The 19,964-nt window shown below is 41.5% G+C and overlaps 1 protein-coding gene across 2 annotated transcripts; it reads right to left on the reverse strand.

The window, feature by feature from the left end:
* Positions 1-7,308: 7,308 nt before the first annotated feature.
* LOC149288069 (dermatan-sulfate epimerase-like) lies at positions 7,309-19,021 on the reverse strand. 2 transcript variants are annotated; one of them, XM_089492198.1, is made up of 5 exons: positions 18,600-19,021; positions 14,830-15,083; positions 14,478-14,717; positions 13,110-13,317; positions 7,309-9,061 (listed from the first exon to the last, which is right to left on the reverse strand). In XM_089492198.1, exons 1-5 carry the CDS (start codon positions 19,013-19,015, stop codon positions 7,309-7,311), a joined length of 2,871 nt encoding a protein of 956 aa, XP_089348324.1. In that variant the 5' UTR covers positions 19,016-19,021. The 2 variants fall into 2 exon arrangements, with proteins under 2 accessions (XP_089348324.1, XP_089348325.1); XM_089492199.1 differs by lacking the exons at positions 13,110-13,317; positions 14,478-14,717; positions 18,600-19,021 and having other exon boundaries at positions 14,830-14,912.
* Between the last annotated feature and the right edge of the window lie 943 nt (positions 19,022-19,964).

Consider the following 19,964-nt stretch of genomic DNA (forward strand, 5'->3'; position numbering starts at 1 on the left):
CCTGTCAGCATAGAGGAGAACAGTGTGCAGCTACCAGAGGACGGAAGTCAAGAGAAGTAGAAGGTCAGTAAACCAATGTATTTTTTGTACTGTATAATATTTTTTTGTATTTGTTAAAAACAAAAAAAATCGGCATGTGTGTGTATGTAAGTGTGTCCCCCTATATGCCACTCTGCCTCCAGAAATGCCTTATACCCCCTATATGCCACTCTGTCCCATGATATGCCTTTTAACCCCCTATATGCCAGAGTTGCATATAGGGGTATAAGGCATTTCTGGATGCAGAGTGACATATAGGGGGTCAAAAGGCATATCTGGAGGCAGAGTGGCATAAAGGGGGTTAAAAGGCATATCATGGGGCAGAGGAGCATATAGGAGGGTATAAAGCATATCGGGGAGGCAGAGTGGCATATAGGGGGCATAAGGCTTTTCTGGAGGCAGAGTGCCCCATGATATGCCTTTTAACCCCTTCATGCCACTCTGCCTCCAGAAATGCCTTATACCCCCCCTATATGCCACTCTGTCCCATGATATGCCTTTTAACCCCCTATATGGCAGAGTGGCATATAGGGGGTTAGAAGGCATATCATGGGACAGAGTGGCATATAGGGGTATAACGCATTTCTGGATGCAGAGTGACATATAGGGGGTCAAAAGGCATATCTGGAGGTAGAGTGGCAAAAAGGGGGTTAAAAGGCATATCATGGGGCAGAGGGGCATATAGGATGGTTGAGGCATATCAGGGAGGCAGAGTGGCATATAGGGGGGGTATAAGGCTTTTCTGAAGGCAGACTGTCCCATGATATGCCTATTAACCCCCTATATGGCAGAGTGGCATATGGGGGGGTATAAGGCATTTCTGGAGGCAGAGTTACAGGGAGTAAAAGGCATATTATGGGGCAGAGCGGCATATAGGAGGGTATAAGGCATTTCTGGAGGCAGAGTGACAGGGAGTAAAAGGCATATTATGGGGCAGAGTGGCATATAGGAGGGTATAAGGCTTTTCTGGAGGCAGAGTGACAGGGAGTAAAAGGCATATTATGGGGCAGAGTGGCATATAGGAGGGTATAAAGCATATCGGGGAGGCAGAGTGGCATATAGGGGGGCATAAGGCTTTTCTGGAGGCAGAGTGCCCCATGATATGCCTTTTAACCCCCTTTATGCCACTCTGCCTCCAGAATGCCTTATACCCACTATATGCCACTCTGTCCCATGATATGCCTATTAACCCCCTATATGGCAGAGTGGCATGTAGGGTGTTAGAAGGCATATCAGGGGGGCAGAGTGGCAAGCCTGGGGGCAGAGGTGCATAACTCGGGGGTAGGTTGTCAAATGAAAGGAAATAAAAACCAAACATGTCTCAATCATAGCTTTTATTAAATATGGAAAAAAATAGTCTACATGAATTAATAAAGAAATAAAAGTTTCTTACCAGAATATCGTGAAGAATAATGTGATCAGTGTTTTGTTCCACTGAATAAAATGGAACTTTTTCATCTAAAAATGTTCGCAGTAGCAAATGTTTTCATCCCATTATGTGTAATGTATTTAATTTATTAGGGCCTTTTAACACTTTTGCTTTCTGGCATTTTAATACAAATAATGAGATAAAAAGAATGCGATAAAAAGAAATAGTGTGACACGGGTATGTATAAGGGGTGCGTGTGGGTATAAGAGCTTGACCGTGAGATAAACTATATGGGGCTGGTCTCCAAATTTTTCCAGGGCTGCTTTTCAGTCCCAGTCCGGCCCTGCGCGCACAGACAACTTCTACAATGCAGCGCCAGCATCACATGATGTAGAAGCCCCAGCGGAAGTGAAGGTGAGTAACGGAGGCTGTTTGTGCACATCGTGCAGACCCCCACCGGCTGACAGAGAATCGAGGTCTCCTGCAGAGGATCATCCTCTCTGTCAGCTGGTGGGTGTCTGCGCGATGCGCACAGTCAGCCTCCGTTACTCCCCTTCACTTCCGCTGGGGCTTCTATGAGGTGGTTCGGAGGTTCACAAAACACCAGGGAGTCGGGAGAGAGGCAGAGTGGTGTATGGGAGGGGGGAGAGAGGCAGAGTGGTGTATGGGAGGGGGGAGGAGGCAGAGTGGTGTATGGGAGGGGGGAAGCAGAGTGGTGTATGGGAGAGGGGAGGAGGCAGAATGGTGTATGGGAAGGGGGAGGAGGCAGAATGGTGTATGGGAGGGGGAGGAGGCAGAATGGTGTATGGGTGAGTTATAGTGGTGTATGGGGGTATAAAGAATTTCAGGGTAGCAGAGTGGTGTATGGGTGTGTAATGAATTTCAGGGAGGCAGAGTGGCATATCTGGGGGAGTTATAGTGGTGTATAGGGGGAGGTAGAGTGGTGTATGGGGGGTATAATGAATTTCAGAGTGGCATATCTGGGGAGGCAGAGTGGTGAATCAGGGAGTATAATGAATTTCAGGGTGGTGCAGGGCATTTATGGGGGCGGAGTGACATATCTGGGGGTATAAGGTATATCAGGGGGCTCAGTTTCATATCACTGGCATATAAGGAGTATAAGGCATATCCAGGGCACATCAGGGGGGCACAGTGGAATCTCTGGCATATAGGAGGTATAAGGCATATCTGGGGGCAGAATGGCAAGGTGGGGGTCAGATGTGCATATCTGGGGGCAGTTTGGTAAATAAAAGAAAATATAAACAAGGCTTTTTTCTCAGTTTTTATTAAATATGAAAAATAGTTTACATATGAATTAATATTTACTAATAACTATTTGGGGACAAAGATGTCATATGCTAGGCTGTTTGGGGACAAAGATGGCTCAGGCTGGGCTGTAATTTGTGTGTGTAATCTGGGTGCTGGTCAAGGTCTATGTGGACACCAGGGCTGGTCTTTGGGGTGTGATATATGCCTGTAATTTAGTTTTTTTTTTATCTATACCTTTAATGCTGAGTTCATGTGTGATTTCCAGTTGATCTATACTTGCAAAGCTGTATTTGTGTGTTATTCTGCTATGCTATGTTTCCATCCATTATTTATGTATACCTGCAAATACAGGGTTTGTATATTTTATTTAGTTGATCTATACCTTCAGTGCTGTTTCCATGTGTTTATTTGATCTATACCTGAACTACAGGGAGGAAGGAAAAGAGAGGTGTGGCTTAGTGAATGAGGGGACAAAAGGACTCTGGGGATGATTATGGGGGAGAGGACCTCTCAATGTCATGGTAGGGTCAGAAAGAGGGAAGACTGCACTGACTCACAGTCTTTCCCTAATCTACAGTCAGTGTGGCAAATATATATATATTTTTTTTGGTGTAGGAGCGGAGGGAGTGATTGCATGCTAGGGGGCGTGGAGGGGGTGCAAAGGAAATAATTGCCTAGGGTCCAATTTTTCAATATTTTTTCAAAGGAAAATGTTTTTGTTACAAAGATTGCACTGTTAGCTGTTTTTTCCTATATTTAATGCATTTAAGGTACATTATTGTTACCAGTGTTTCCAGTTATATTTTATTGTACTTGTTTGCACTTGCACATGAATAATCTCCCTTTCCCTTTCTTTTTTTGTCGAGGGGGGGCGCCAGATAAGTAGTCCGCACAGGGCGCCTGAACACTTAAGGCCTGCCCTGGGCTGCAGTGATTATCAGCCACAGTGATTTGACCCCTTGAGAACTCCCTGCCCATTTGCCCTTTAAATGGGGGGGGGGGGTTCCCGAGATGTTAGCAGGAATGCCCACCGACAGCACAGGAAGGCCCACTGACATCAGTGGGCAGTCCTGGCCGTGTCCTGCAAAAGTAGGCTCTGGGTAGCAGGAGCCCAGAAGTTCCCAGGTATGATGATATATTGTTGGGCTATGAAACCATATTCATAAATCTAACATTATTTTGTATGAACAAAATAAAAAAAAAAACATTGCAAAAATTTTTTTTCTATATAAATTGTAACCAGCTAGAGCCAAAAATAACAAATACATTTATAAGCTTGCACAGATTTGGAAACCACCCTATATGCAAATAGTTATAGGGCAAATATGAGGGTCTCAAATGATCAATTTTTTTTCTGTATATCAAACGGGGGAGGATACAGAAAAAAGAAGGGGGACAACGGTAATCAATACAATCATTATGGTAACTTACTATAACAACAGGATTTTACACAGCCTTAGCGTAGCGAAAAAGGGTCAATTGTGGGAAAAAAAGCCAATGTTATGTTTAGCAATATCATCTTAGTTAATTGCCCCCAAATCAAATTACCCCATATTCCCCCCGCCCAAAAAAGGAGTCAAGGAGTGTATTTTTTTTTATTTTTTCCCTACATATTGTGGCAGTACACGTGGGGTGTGCTCTTCGTGGGGGACAAGTAGCCTGAAATACTTAAATGGTTAATCACCTCCTCTTTACCTATAAATATGCTCTCCCAACCATGGTATGCCTGTGCATGATAGGAGTGGGATTGCTGATATATATATTGTTGTTGAATTTTGTGTCCAATTTTGGTGTGTTTACCACACTTTTATTAAAAGTAACACCAAAATTGGACAAAAAAACACTAACAATATTAATTTATATAGGATTGTTATCAAGGTTTTTTTCAAAGCAAATGCTCTGAAAAACGCCCTTCGTCTTATAATCGAGGTCGTCCTATAATCAGACCTCAAATAGAGGTCTGACTAGAAGACTAAGATCCAGATCTCCCGCAGTGGTGCAGGGGACCTGGATCCTCCTCTCTGGTTACCTCCACTGCTTCCGGCACTTCCACTGGGGCTTCTATGATCGAGCGCCAGCATGACATCAGCTTCCGGTGCTCCATCATAGAAGCCCCTCTGAAAGTGCCGGCGGCAGCGGAGATTGTCTACGCGCATCCCACAGACCTTCACAGGCTGCCAGAGAGGGAGATTCCCTGCAGCACTGCAGGGGATCTGGACCCTCCTCTCTTGCAGCCGGCGAACATCTGTGTGATGGACGCACACAACACCCGATGCTATGACTGAGCACCGGCATCACATGACCCTCTGGTGCTCAGTCATAGAAGCCCCGGCGGAGTTAACGGGCAGCAAAGGTTGTCTACGCGCATCACGCAGACCTCCACCACCTGCCCCCATTAGACACCAGGGAGTCAGAAGCACTGGTAAGTCGGGGTGGGGGGAGTGCCCCATGATATGCCTTTTAAAAGGGATATCATGGGACAGAGTGGCATATAGGGGTATAAGGTATTTCTGGAGGCAGAGTGGCATATAGGGGGTTAAAAAGGAATACCACGGGGCAGAGTGGCATATAGGAGGTTAAAAGCCATATCATGGGACAGAGTGGCATATAGGGGTATAAGGAATATCATGGGACAGAGTGGCATATAGGGATATAAGGTATTTCTGGAGGGCAGAGTTGCAAGCCTGGGGGGAAGATGTGCATAACTGGGGGGAGGGGCAAGTTGGGAAATAAAAACAAAGAATATTTTTCTCAGTCATAGCTTTTTTTAAATATGAAAAAAATAGTTTATATGTGAATTAATATTTACTAGTAAAACGTTTAAAGTTATAGGATATTCTTATATTCAGGCTTTTCCCCCCCCTAAATAAATATTCACATTTTCGGGGGTCGTCTTATGATCAGGGTCTTCTTATAGTCGAGCAAATACGGTATTTTTTAATGTATAATCTGTTTTGTTTTTTTTTTTATATATGATTTGGGGTCTATCCGGTAATATAGTGCCTAAAATGTTGTCATTTTTTAAAATCCTCTTGATCTGATGAGCTTTAGTGTTGTACTGTGTCAGAAAAGACAAACTAAAGTCTTTTTTGTTGTTTTTAGTTCTTCTTTCTAACAGGTGTGCCTACCTGTACAACAACTGAAGCCTAAGCAAACTTTTGATAAAAGCCTTTAAAGCCTGCAATACACTTCTCCATCTTCCCAACGAGAGCTGAAGCCCAAGCAAACGTTTGCTAAAAGATTTCACTCAGGCTGCCCCATATCTCTGGAATCTACTTCCACCAAACCTTCAGCATTCACCCTCCCTCCCAACATTCAAAACCCACTCGGGCAAGCAGGTCAGGTAGGAGTCCGGTTGCAGGGGATGCCAAGGGCTCTGCCTGTTCAGGCAAATAAAGATACAAGAGGCTGGCAGTTAATCTATATTGAAGTGTGCTGGCAGAACAGGAGAAACACGACTAGTCAATAAGTGTGATAAAGAAACAAAGGCAGATACAGACTTTGGATAGGGGACCACGGAGTGGAGCACAAGGCTGGCAGTCCTCAGACGAGTAACATGGCTGGCACATGGCAGGCATCCTTCAGACAGGGCACACATAGTCAGGCAAGCCGGTTCAATACCAGGAGATCACAGAAACAAAACCCAAATCGAAAGCCGAGAGCAAGGTCAAGACAAGCCGGGTCAGCACCAGGAAATCACAAGACCCAAATCAAAAGTCAAGATCAAGGTCAGGACAAACCGAGTCAAAAACGGGTATAATCTAACACGGAACAGCACAGGGCCAAGAAGCAGAGAAACAGAAAAGCTGAACAGCCCAAAATGCAAAGGCCCAGACTGAAGGGCAGATCAGGTATATACAAGTAGGGCTAATATCTGTAATATCTGGCTGTCCCAAATCATTAGAACCGGGTGCTCCTGAGAGGGCAGGGTGGCCAGTAGTGACTGCAGGTAGACACAACAATGTATAATTATCTCATAATTACCAGGCTGGAAACCGCTCATCTCAGCTTCTTGGTGACATGTTTCAAATTAATAAAAATAATCAGTAAAGCATTGTAATCAAATTTTAAACTTTGATTCGTAAAAGTCGTACAGAACTACATTGTAAGCTAAGGGCCCTCCTCACCCGTTTCTATTAGTGAAGTTGTTATGTTTTATACTTCTTGTTACAGTATATCCTGTCTACCCATTGTACAGTGCTACAGAATATTATGGTAACAATAAATAACTACAGCAAACTGTGTGGTGAGTTCTTATATTTTTTTTTTTTATGTTGGAGAGGTCATAGCCGCTCTTAAATAGAAAGGAAGCAAACAAGTTTATAGAAGATAGTGTACATACGAATGACAAATGAGTTTAATAAAACCCCAATGTGACCTTTTCATATACTTGCACTTTATTTTCCTCAAGCGTGACAAGAAATAAATGATTTCCAGTCTGATCAAACGTGTCATTTTTAATTTATTTTTCCCTTTTATGAAAATATATATATTCTTATAAAAAAACAAATAGGAGCCTTTTTATTTCTGTTGCTGCAGATATCATTACAATGCTGCCCTGTAGAGTAAGTCTAGTACTCACTACTGTATTGCATAGCGTTATTGAGAAGACAAATTTCAAGGGCTATTTTCTAGCAGCGCGATCGATAACATGATGAATATAGCCACATCAGCACACAAAGGTCAACAGAAAGTATGGCATAGAGGCATTTTTTTCTATGGATACTCTTAGTCTTTAGAAACCTGGACAACTGTAGTGCCAACAGAACCATAAAAATTGCAATGTTTAGGATTAAAAACAGTCTAGTGTAAGAAGCAGAAATTGACGCAGGTCCACTGTGATGTGTCGTCAGCTTGTGTGGAGAGATGTGTCGGTTAAATGAACCAGTTTTGTGCTTAACATAGGGTTCGTCTACAAAATCTAAAAGGTCTTTCATTTCTTCCTCTTCATTGACTTGAAGTTCACTTTCAGCCTGGGCTATAGCCTTTTGGCGTGTTTGCTTTTCATTTACCTCTATTTGTGCAAATAGGTCTGGAACAGCATTCATAAACTTGTAACCTCTAGATCCCTTTTTGGTTCTTTTGCTTTTGCTTTGCTGCTTCTGCTGCTGGGATATAGCAAATATCTTTTCAATAGCTTCTTCTGTGTTTCTCTTATCTGAAAATCGAAGCAACCGTTCAGCTGTCTTTCGAAAACTAGCAGTATTTCGGACATTTGATAGGATTTGCTTTTCCATTTCCTGAAAAACCGGCTTGAAGTGCTGGAGTTTCTGCTCCACAATCATTGCATAATCCTCCACCTCAGTGGGTGAATAATTCCTGATTGTGGAGGCTTTGTCAAATATTATCTTTTGCCTATCTGCAACTACCTTAGCATATGTTGACTGGCTTGGTGTTTCTCCTGTGAAGAGGTAAACTGCATATGCATGTTCACTGGTCGCAAGGTACACGTCTACTTGCTGATAGTCTCCATGGACACTAAAGCTTTCAACATCCACAGAAGGTCCAATGAACAAATAGATTGCTCTTGTGATTGGTTTCCTGAGATGGGTTGTGACATTCACATAATTAGTTCCATTGTATGGATAACCCCGTGGGTATAAAACGGATGAAATCACAGCTTTCTCACTTAAGCCAGTGTCATCCATCCAGTACATTTTATACATTTCATCCTTATTTCGAAGTATTGCCCCATGAACACCATCAATAGATGTTTCCTCGAAAGGCATGTCCACATTGTGAAAAAAGCTAGATGTGGTCTCTACTGGGCTACCATGTTCAACATGTATATGGTCCACAAGAAGCAATAACTGTGGGTGGAGTAGAACTAGATTTCTTTCAACACTTTTTAGTTTCAAGGCAGAACTGTAAGCACCTCCTCCCTCACCCCTAATAAAAACAATGCCACTTTTCTCTAAAGCTGCCACCACTCTTCCATGAGAGTCAGCAGCTTCATCGATTTTGTATTTTAACCACTTGGAGTTGCATTCTTCTGTAACCTGGCCTTCCCATGGAGTAAAGCAGCACTCAGACACAGATGGTGAAAACATTAAAACATTATTTAAGAAAGTATATTTTGGGCCATACAATGCTTCAGTTATAAAAGGAAAACCATTCGGAGCAAATGTGAATGAATTCTGATCTGGATGTTCATGCCCAGCATTGAAATTCCTCCATCCTTTGATCCAATCTTTATACTTGTTTTTGTGAACAATGTCAAATATTGCACGTCCTCCAAGCTTTCCAGATTTAAAGGAAAGAAATGGCCTGTTAACTTCAGCTGGCAAAGCACTTCCATAGGTCACAACACCCCAGTCTTCAAAAAAATGGAGACGTGGAATGCCAAAATCTGGTGGAGGTGCAGACTTTAAAGTTGCATCATACCTGAAACAAAATACAAATGATAAGTATTATTAATACAATGAGAAAAAAACAAAAAGGGCAAAATACTGTTTGATCATAGGTTGAAGTGCCTGTTTTGAGGAGTATATGATAAGAAGTATGATATGGATACAAAATGCTGTTTCATAAACCAACACTAATATTCAAATTATACAAAAACAAGATGGTGACACTGTAAACAGACAAACTTGAACAGGTTAAATAGTAATATAGTAGCATAGGTCTTTTTTTCAAACCTAAATTACTAAGTCCACCAAGTTCAACCCTTCTACCTAGCCTTCCTGTTTTTTATCCAAAAGATGGCAACCCCCCAGCCCCCCATAAAGCCAATACAAGCCAATTCAAATTTTAGCAACTTAAGGGGGGAAAAAAATCAGACACATTTCCATATTATACACAAACCTTAAGTGAACATTCTTTAACAGTCACTAGAGATTCCTCTCTACTATTTACTGTATTAGTAAATGCAACTATATCAACAATTCCATACACACATGCAAGATGGGGTCTAGTCACTAAAGAGAGAGCTGAAAGGAGAGATTGCTGGAGAGCCATGGTTGGAGCTGCTCAGCTTCACTATTCATTGTGAACACCCAACTTTAGTGAGCCTGCCATGGGAAGAAGCTTGCAGTGTTTGCCCTTCATGATAAATAGTGAAGCGTGGGAGTAAAATCCACAAGTTTCCTGAAAATTTCCAGTTAACTCTGTCTTCAGTGAATAAACTCCAATGGACTAGAATTCATGTCTCAGACATAGTTTCAAACTCTCATATTCAATCTCTAAAGTATTTCTGTTACCTCCGCATAAAATGGCTTATACTTGCCTGTTTCCCACTCAAGATGCCACAACAAAATCATGTCACATCTTCACTACCCCATATTTTAACACAATCCTTTTTTCTTTAGCAATACCATAAAACTCTTTGTGCTACAATTTGCTGCTTTTATTAGATTCCTTATTACTTGAATCAAGTTCAATAGCTGTACATTAAACACAAAAGGCATTTTATTATTTTGCCCTTATCGCTAAATTCTTCCCCTACACTACTGCCAAGACTCCCCTTTACATTTATGTTTCATATCTGCAGGACACCCCTAAAAAAAACAAACCAAAAAAACCCCAAACATTTGGAATCATTAAATGCCCAAGCTCAAAACTAAATATAAATGTACCATATCTACTCGTATGAATAAAAGTCAATTATACTCATTTGACAAAAGCATCTGCCCAAATGTTGGAAGATATTTCAGGTCTTCTGCTCTCGACAGTGGCGTCGCTACAGGGGGACAATTGCCCCCCCTAAGTTAATCCTTGCCCCCCGTTGCCCCCCTGCCGAATTTGGAATAACGTCGCAATGCGACTTTAAATACCGTATTTTTTTTTTTAATGCGGAGGAGAGAGAGGGTGCGGCCCGCGTAAGATCGGCAGCCAGGGCAACCGATCTTACGCGAGCCGCACCTCGAGCCCTGCTACTTACCTGTGGGAGGGTCTTCTATACTGCATAGAGGAAGCGGAACCTAGCAGGATTCACATGACATCACATGACTCTGCTCCAGTCCTGCTTCCTCTGTGTAGTACCAGAGAACGCAGAGGGAGGCCGTGCCCTCTGCTGATGTCTGTGAGCGGCGTCGAGGAGCTGCAGTGCAGGTAAGGGGGTGGGGAGGGTGTTTGAATGAATGAGTATATGAATGAATGAGTGTGTGAGTGATAGCATGGATGTGTAAGTGCTGGAACCTAGGCATGATGGGACTGTGATTGATGTTAGCAATCACACTCCTATCATGCCAAGTCAGCCAGTACATGCTGAAACCTAGCTAGCTGCCCCCCTTGTGTATTGATGCTGCCAGCAGTATGGGGTCTGCACATCACTTACAGCCACCCTGTACCAGCATGTACTGGCTGACCTGGCATGATAGGAGCGTGATTGCTAACAGCAATCACAGCAAGCACAGTCCCATCATGCCTAGGTACCAGCATTTACTGGTTGCCTGGGTATGATAGGAGTGTGATTGCTGTGTGGGCAGTGTGGACGCCAGGGTTGGCTTTGGGGTGTGAAACCTGTGATCTATGCCTGTAAGTTAGGGGGTTTTAAATATACCTTTTAATGACGTGTTTTTATGTGAATTCTAATTGATCTATACATGCAAAGCTGGTTTTCCATACATTATTTATGTATACCTGCAAATGCAGTGTTTGTATGTCTTATTCAGTTGATTAATACCTGCAATGCTGTTTCCATGTATTTGATCTATACCTGCAATGCTACGTTTCATATACTATTGTATACCTGCAAATACAGGATTTGTATGTCTGATTCTGTTGATTTGATATATACCTTCAGTGCTAAGATCACAAGTGAATTTCAGTTGATCTATACATGCACATCTTGGTTTGTGTGTTAATGTGTTGATCTATACCTGCTATCGGCAACTGGGGCTAATAATATATACGGGCAGCAGGGGCATCAATACACAAGGGGCAAAAACACTAAGGGGGTATAAACGACAATGCAGTGTGAAAAATCCATCCTGATGTAGACGTCTGTGACGTAGATTGTGTCCTGCTGTTTGTGTGTTTTTGGTTATCAGTGTAGCAGAGCCTGTCCTCAGGTGTGTGTGTATAGGTGTTAGTGTGGCAAAGCCTGTCCTGGTGTGTGTTTGGGTGTTAGTGTGTCAGAGCCTGTCCTGGTGTGTGTGTGTTTGGATGTGGGTGTGGCAGAGCCTGTCCTGATGTGTGTGGGTGTCGGTGTGGCAGAGCCTGTCCTGGTGTGTGTGTTTGGGTGTCAGTGTGTCAGAGCCTGTCCTGGTGTGTGTGTGTTTGGATGTGGGTGTGGCAGAGCCTGTCCTGGTGTGTGTGTGTGTTTGGATGTGGGTGTGGCAGAGCCTGTCCTGGTGTGTGTGTTTGGGTGTCAGTGTGTCAGAGCCTGTCCTGGTGTGTGTGTGTTTGGATGTGGGTGTGTCAGAGCCTGTCCTGGTGTGTGTGTGTGTGTGTTTGGATATGGGTGTGTCAGAGCCTGTCCGTGTGTGTGTGTGTTTGGATACGGGTGTGTCAGAGCCTGTCCTGGTGTGTGTGTGTGTGTGTGTTTGGATGTGGGTGTGGCAGAGCCTGTCCTGGTGTGTGTGTGTGTTTGGATGTGGGTGTGGCAGAGCCTGTCCTGGTGTGTGTGTGTGTTTGGATGTGGTTGTGGCAGAGCCTGTCCTGGTGTGTGTGTGTGTTTGGATGTGGTTGTGGCAGAGCCTGTCCTGGTGTGTGTGTGTTTGGATGTGGGTGTGGCAGAGCCTGTCCTAGGGCGTATGTTTGGTTGTAGGTGTGGCAGAGTCTGTCCTGGTGTGTGTGTCTGGGTGTCAGTGTGACAGAGCCTGTGTTGGTGTGTGTGTTTGGTCATGTTTCCTGGCACTTAACTTACAGTAGGAATTATTTAATTTATATTTATCCAGAGATAAAATGCCCTCCTGAAGTTGTAGTGACTTCAGGGGACAAAACTTTCAAGGCCCTGAAGTCATTTAGTGGAAAAGTTATTTATTTTGTTAGAATATTTATTTCAAGGATTAGTCGCACTCAGTTGTGGCTTCAGGCTTCCCATGTTGAATGATCAAGTATTATTTTAGCCCAATAACAAAAGTATAATTCCATAGCACATTACTTCCATAGAAATTATGAATGCCCACCAGTTTGACTGTGGTATCTTGTGTGCCCCCCCCCCCTATATATTGTTTCTAGAGTCGCCACTGGCTCTTGATACCCTAACGGGTGACATTTTCTTACTCTCTTTGCCTGGGTATGACTATTTATTATCTATGAACTGATGGTAACAGCTTTGTTTCAGATTTTTGTTGTAGTTATACAATTATGATTTTGCAGCATTTTGTGCGCTGAGTGCTTCATATGTTTGCACATATTTTGTTATGGTACAAAGTAACAGTAAAAATAAAGCTGTTTCGCATAACATATACTTGTGTCTGTGTGTGATTTATTGGATAGGCAATATTAGAGAGTGGGGAAATACAGTCTTACATGAAAATCAGCTTACCAGAGAAACTCTGTATGGAGGGTGCACCACCGCTGCCCTTTGGCTGGTGTTCCTGGACCTTCCTGGACCCTGTTTGCGTGAATCTGTTCAGCGAGCCAATTCCCACTTCCGTTCCTCAAGACAAATTTGTCCAAAAACACTAACTGACTTTCTGGTCCATAGAACCAGTTGTAATTAGAATCAGCTATGGCAACGGTTCTCTGAAAACCTAAAACAAAAAAAAACACAAACAATGTATTAAAACCCATTAACCCTTAAAAAGACATGTATTTTCCACTAGTTTACAGGACACAAGAGGTTTCAGCATGTTTCATGTCGTTAAAACTGTCATTTTCTCCCTCATTTATTGTACCCAAAACAATCACACACAAAAAAAACCACAGCACACCCCTTTGAGACAATGGATGATTTTATTTTTTGCACCCTTCGTGACAGTAGTTTTAACATTTCTGCGGTGCTCTCGTTTAGCTGTAATTTCTTCTCATTTTGTGTACCTACACATCTCTGAACCCAGCCAAATCGATTTATCCCATCAAATCATAGATTTTTTTTTAAACTAGACACCCCATGAGCATTTAAAATGCCAGTATTTTAACTTTCCCTGAATGATTTTTGTGAACTTATAGCACTAATTTTAGGACATGCTCGACATCAGTGGGGAATTATTTTTACGTTACCATTTTTTTTCCTGAATTTTTTTTTTTTTACTAATCAAATGGTGATAAGTAAGATGAGCTTTATTGACTTGCATGGTTGAATGTAGTACCTGTATTCAACCTGAATGGGGAGCTCAGAGTTCTCAGAAGGGTCTGGAGAGACCCATTTAAAAAAAAATAAAAAAAAATTTGTGAGAGGCAAAATCTCTCGCACTGGTGGTTGTCACAGCTCTCCGGAGCGGTCACAGTGCGACCTGTGGTGGGTTTTTGGTGTCACTGAATGTCTCGCTATCTAGGCATTTCAGGGACACCCTAAGCGATTTTAAATCAGGCATCAGGATGTTGGCTTCTGGCAGAGGGGCCTCAGGGGCCCCTGCTGCAGATCTTGGTGTTGCTGAATGCCTCGAAAATATGTTGGAGCCCGCTATCCCTCCATTTATTGAAACTCCTGGCATCAAATGTATTGTTGATGCCAGCAAGCCAATTATGCTTTTTATTTGTGACCTCCCCATAAACAAAATGCCTACAAACCACAATCAACTGAAGCAACATTGTAAAGAGTGGGCCAAAATTCCTTTGCAAAAATGTGACAGACTGATAATGACACAGAAAATGACAGTAAAGGGGTTAAATGAAAAAAAAAATTGTTTTTATGATTTGTTTATTCATTCTCTTGTTAGCCAATATTTCCAATTTAGAACACAATTCTTACCTGGAAGGACAGTCCTGTACATAAATGCAAAGTGCTCTTTTAACCAAGGATGGTTGAAGTGATTGATATCAAAATGCCGCTGTACAAGAAACATGTATTGAAAGAGAGATCTGGTGGTGTAACTACCATAAGCAACTCCTTCATAAAGTGATCCATCTGTCACATCATTTAACAGGACAATAGATTTTTCCATTATAGTTAGAACTTGCTTTGTCCAAAAGTAGGCTTCTTGTAGATAACCTAAAAAAAAATACACAAGGCCCATTACACAAATTGGCGCTAATGCAGCATTACACTAAAACCTACAAACACCAGAGGGATGTTTTAAGGATAAATTACATTTATCACATACCTTGATTCATCATCACCAGGCTCCCTGTGAGAAGGGCTACACAGTTGGTGGGTTGATGGTTGTGCAGATATTGAAAACCCCATCCTCTTCTAAAGGATGTTTCATACATGTATCCTGAAACATTGGCAATCACCTCCAGAAACCTCTCCTTTTGGTGATTGTTCAGAGAGTCATATAAAAAGTCATAAGCCGTGGCAAATCCAACCAGAGAGTGTGCCAGAGGGACTTCATCCCAAGGGGCATCCTTCACTAACCTATGGAATAGGAGAAAGAACAGGTTTGTTTAAAATGCCATCATGTAAATTTGGAGGCTACAAACAGCATCTGACGTCACTGGCATGACGATGCATATTGATGCAAAGGCTGCTACATGCTGCCACTGGGCTCATCTAACCTGGAGCAAAAAGTCACTCTTTAAAAACTGCCTTCAAAACGGTTACACTGCATGTAACGGCAAACACTGAAAGCAATAGGTAGTTTTGAGAAGCGAAGGAACAATACCAAGAGCTGTGTAACAGCTCCCATTTCAAACCATACATGGCAACAAACGTTATTTGTTATAAAAGCACTAAAAAAAAAAAAGTCACTATATGACCAAAAGTACCTGGACACACCTCCCAATTATAAGTGTAGTTGTTTTAGCCACACATTGCTAACAGGTGTATAAAGTCAAGCACATAGGTAGCCATCTCTATAGACAAATATTGGTTGCAGAGAAAATTTGTCCTCTTAAACTGGTGATCTGTGATGTGGAAGTCAGAGCCTTATCCCTGGAACCACCAGTTTCCTTCCAGCTATCCCCAACTTTCTGCCTGCTAATCAGGTAGATATTGCTTCCAGCTACTACATTAGCTGTTCCAACTGGGTAATCAATTGAGTTGTTTATGACAACCTACTTTTCAACGCTATTGCTCAAAATATATCCAGTCAGGAGCTCATGTTTCAGCATTCCTGGTTGTAGACCACAGTTCTATCATTGCCATGTTCCTGTCCTTTACCACCAGTGCTATCCAGCTAGCGCCCACAATCATCCAGTATTGTGCTTTTCCTGTCTCTAGCCCGACCATCCATGGTAAAAACTAGACTTGTGTGCATTCGTATTCGGGCAAACATGAAAATGAACACGAAGGCTGCGTTTTCGTTCAGTCCGAATACTGGACATACGAACATGGTGGCGGCAAAACGTATACAAAGACACAACACAAAGAATCTTCGTGTTGGTCTTCATTTACTAGTCACCCTGGCTCCTTCCTCATCTAGCCTACCTTATCTACGCAGCATTGCAGGGGTTAACGGGATTGAAAATCCGTTGGCTCGTCATCAGGCATTGAAGGGCCATAAGATCGACTCTATTGGTCGCCTGGAGGTGTACTTCATTGGTTGATGGCAGAGGAGGCCCGTGCCGGCAACCAATAGAGTTGCTCGTATGGACATTTAAAATCCTGGCGCCAAAGCTGCTCCGTAGCGCGTACCGTGTTAACCCCTTGTAAAAAAAAAAAAAACTAAGAAAAAAAACCAAACACGAAGAATAAACACAGGAACAGGCGAATATTCATGGAATACGAGGAGTTGGCCGACAGCCAAGTCTAGTGAAAACCCTTCCGATACGTTTGATTCTGTGTCGTCATATGGATAATGGAATGTGGTTCCTGCAGTTGTCACCTAGGATTTTGATTGCCACAGGGGGCTAGATCCTTTCTATGAATCTTAACTGTTTCTAGAAGCAATATCAGCACAAGCACTGTGTGTCAAAGGAGCTTCATGAAATGAGTTTCTATGGCTGAGCAGCTGCACACAAGCTGAAGATCACTGTTTGCAATGCCAAGCGTCGGTTGGAGTTATGTAAAGCACACCGCCAGTGGACTCTGGAGCAGTGGAAACATGTTTTTTCGAATGATGAATCAAGCTTCACTATTTGGAAGTCTGATGGATGAATCTGGGTTTGGGGGAAAAGCATAGCGCTTACAGTAAAGCTTGGTGCAGGAGTGATAATGTTATGGGGCTGTTTTTCATGATTTGAGAGAGGCCCCTTAGTTCTAGTAAAGGTTAATGGGTTTGGTATGCTAAGAAAATAACACATCAGAAATGTAATTTCTTCTGACTGTTTAACCACACCAAAACACAGGAAGGTTTAAGAAGGCTTTTTAAGTTTAAGTCAGTGTCTGCTTTCGTGTTCCATGAAAAATTCTAAATTAGGCAAGTCATAAATATTTCTAGTACGTTTTACTATTTAAATAATTGTTTCTAGAATAGTTAAATTCAGGAGTGTAGGCCAAACAGCCTGTTTCATATAATATCATTAATAAACATTTCATAAAATAGCCTTACTTACTGGCAAGACATTTTTTGACAAAACCATTATTAAACATTAGTCACCAGCATTTGTGTGTCACTATAACACGATGATGTTGGTACACTATTAAATTGCTGAATATCTGGATGTTGTGGTTATATTTAGAGCCAGCAGGAAACAATGTGTAATCTATTTTTTCCTGAAAGTGTCTTAAGAAGTAACTACACCGAACCAACCACTTATTTTACGTACATTCCCCCACCAGGTTTAAGATTGAATCCAATCAACCACCCCCTACCTCCACGAACAGTGCTGGGGAGTGAAAACCATTCCATTAAGCTTTGATCATTCCTCTTACGCAGAATTGTTATGATCAGTACAACCTCAGGTCATTAATGTGCTCTAAAGTTCATTCTCACCTAATTTAAAAAGTCATTTGGCAGGTCTGAATTCCTGCTTAAACAAAAAATATCCATTGCCTTTGGGCACCATTGCATTTGAAGTTTAAATGTACTCCAGCAAACTGGTTGATTTGCTGTGATTTCACAATGTTATTTGTTTCTTAGGCATAAAACACCATTGATCTATGACCTCTCAGCTTTTTAGGTAATTGAAGCACTTCACAGAACCTCAATGGGCTCTGAGCTTAAAAAAAACAAAAAAAACAAACAGGGAATTCATGACACCTGTATCTGTTTGCCTATGCACAATTGAAGGGTTACCTACAGATGCCCCATGTATAATACCTTTGCTTAATTTAGAACCAAGTTTTAAAGACTCTTTGTACAACTGGAATAATGCCTGAGGAAGGGACCTAACAACTTGGTCTCGAAAGCTCGCAATCAAACTCTCAGTTAGCCAATAAATGGTATCATTTTAACTATACTTTTCTCCTACAACTGGAATACTAAGAACTATGTAGAGTGCACATGGAGTTTCTAAGTGTCAAAGAAAAAAAAGTGTGCATCATATTTGAAACTACAGAAATGCAAAATTTACACCAAATAGCAGCTAGACATTAATCTTCTGATGTTACTGGTGGACCTATATTGCCATCTTCTCATACTAATTTAAAAAGGCATGCACAATGTAATGAATACCTAGGAGAGCTTTTCACTAATAAGGAGGGAAAAAAAATAAAAAAATAAAAAAAACCTCACAAAAATAAATTAAATATGCGTTAGAAAATATGAATACATTCATCGAACAAGTCATTATTTGCATGATTAATCCTAATTAAGACAATTAATTTGTGCATTTAGGGAAATTAATTGATCAAATCAATATATGTCATAATCCAAAATAAATAATCTGAAAAAAAAACATGAAACCTTGCTTTCAAAAAATAACTGCAATAATGATAATGTGGCAATATCCATAGAACATGTATGTATGTATATAGTAATATATGTAATTATTTAGCAATCAAAAAGTAATCTTAGAGTATCCAAAAAGATTAAACAAAATCAAGAACTACCAACTAGGCTGAGCTGCCATCCTCTCCATATATTCTCTGGCCAGGTCAAGTGCTTCTGTGTTGTCTGGATTCAAGATGCAGTACATTGCTAGGGCTCCAAGATTGTTGCCATAAATTTCATTCCACCTAGCAGAGAAATCTTTTGGGTCCCATGGTGGGAGGTACTCTTTTGGGTTGGTCAGCATAATTTGGACTGCCTTGCTGATGCGCAATGCAATGTGCTGGTGACTGCCAGCTGCCTGAGCACGCAGATCTTCAACCTCACCCTTTGAGAAGTAGAGCATGGGGTAGCCATCATATTTAGCATTGATGAAGGGGATTTGTGTGTTGCTTCCCTCGTCTGTGCCATGGACAGCAATGCAACAGAGCAAATATATGAAAAACACACTGGGGGCACCCCGAGTGTGAGTCCTCATTGTGACATTAGATCCGCAGTTTGCAGGCTCTGCGAGACCATCTTTGATACAGCCTAAAACACAAAAACACAAGTTTACATGAAAAAGCTAAGAATTACATAAGGTTGGATGGGTTAACTATAAGAAAAACATGTTGGGTAAGAAAAGAACGGAGCCAATCAGTAGCAATATTCTGTTGGTTTCCACAGTGGTTATTCAACATTTAGAACTTTGCCTCAAAATTCCTCTTTATTAATGCTTAATATTTATTCTGTCAGGGAAAAAAACATCTAAATCAAATTGTCAGACCATCTTTATTGCTCAAGTAGAAGAAATCGATGAGAGCCCAGCTGACACTTTTATACCTTTGGGTAGCTACTGCTTCACAATGACAAAATTACATTTTAATCCGTTAATGGGTTTGTTCCTCATGTGTGTAGGGCAACCTTGCCAAAATTAGAGAATATATAAGTAATGTCATACAGTTTTATGACTAATTCATGAATACTAAAATTTATAATTAAAATGATTTCAGGAGGTGTCTGAAAGAATGGATACTTTGAATGCAGTTTAACAGGACTGGCCTACAGTGTAGGTCGACTCCGGTACTAAAATTGTTACGAAGATCCAATGTATCAAATTACAAAAAGGGCTAGGACACAGCTGTTGAAGCACAAACATTTTAAGCAAACTATTGTTTACTTTGTTATATATCTTTTAATTGCACTGAGAGGTTAAGAGTGTAAAATGAAAACCAGGAGGATTTTTTTTTTTTTTTTTTTTTTTAGGATCAAAACCAGGAGGCCACGGGAGTGGAAAATCTCCAGGAGAAAGAAATGGCAGCAAACACTCTGGAATAATTCATTGGACTACAATACTTTTGCCATTTCAGAATTTCCCTCCAAAATAAGGACTAGGAGCTAATCTGAAATTTATAGAGAGGACATTTTACAATACAAGAAATATGTCT

Source organism: Sceloporus occidentalis, unplaced genomic scaffold (genome assembly GCF_023333645.1).
Source record: "Sceloporus occidentalis isolate IW3139 unplaced genomic scaffold, rSceOcc1.0.p SCAF_54, whole genome shotgun sequence".
Classification (NCBI taxonomy): Eukaryota; Metazoa; Chordata; class Lepidosauria; order Squamata; family Phrynosomatidae; genus Sceloporus; species Sceloporus occidentalis.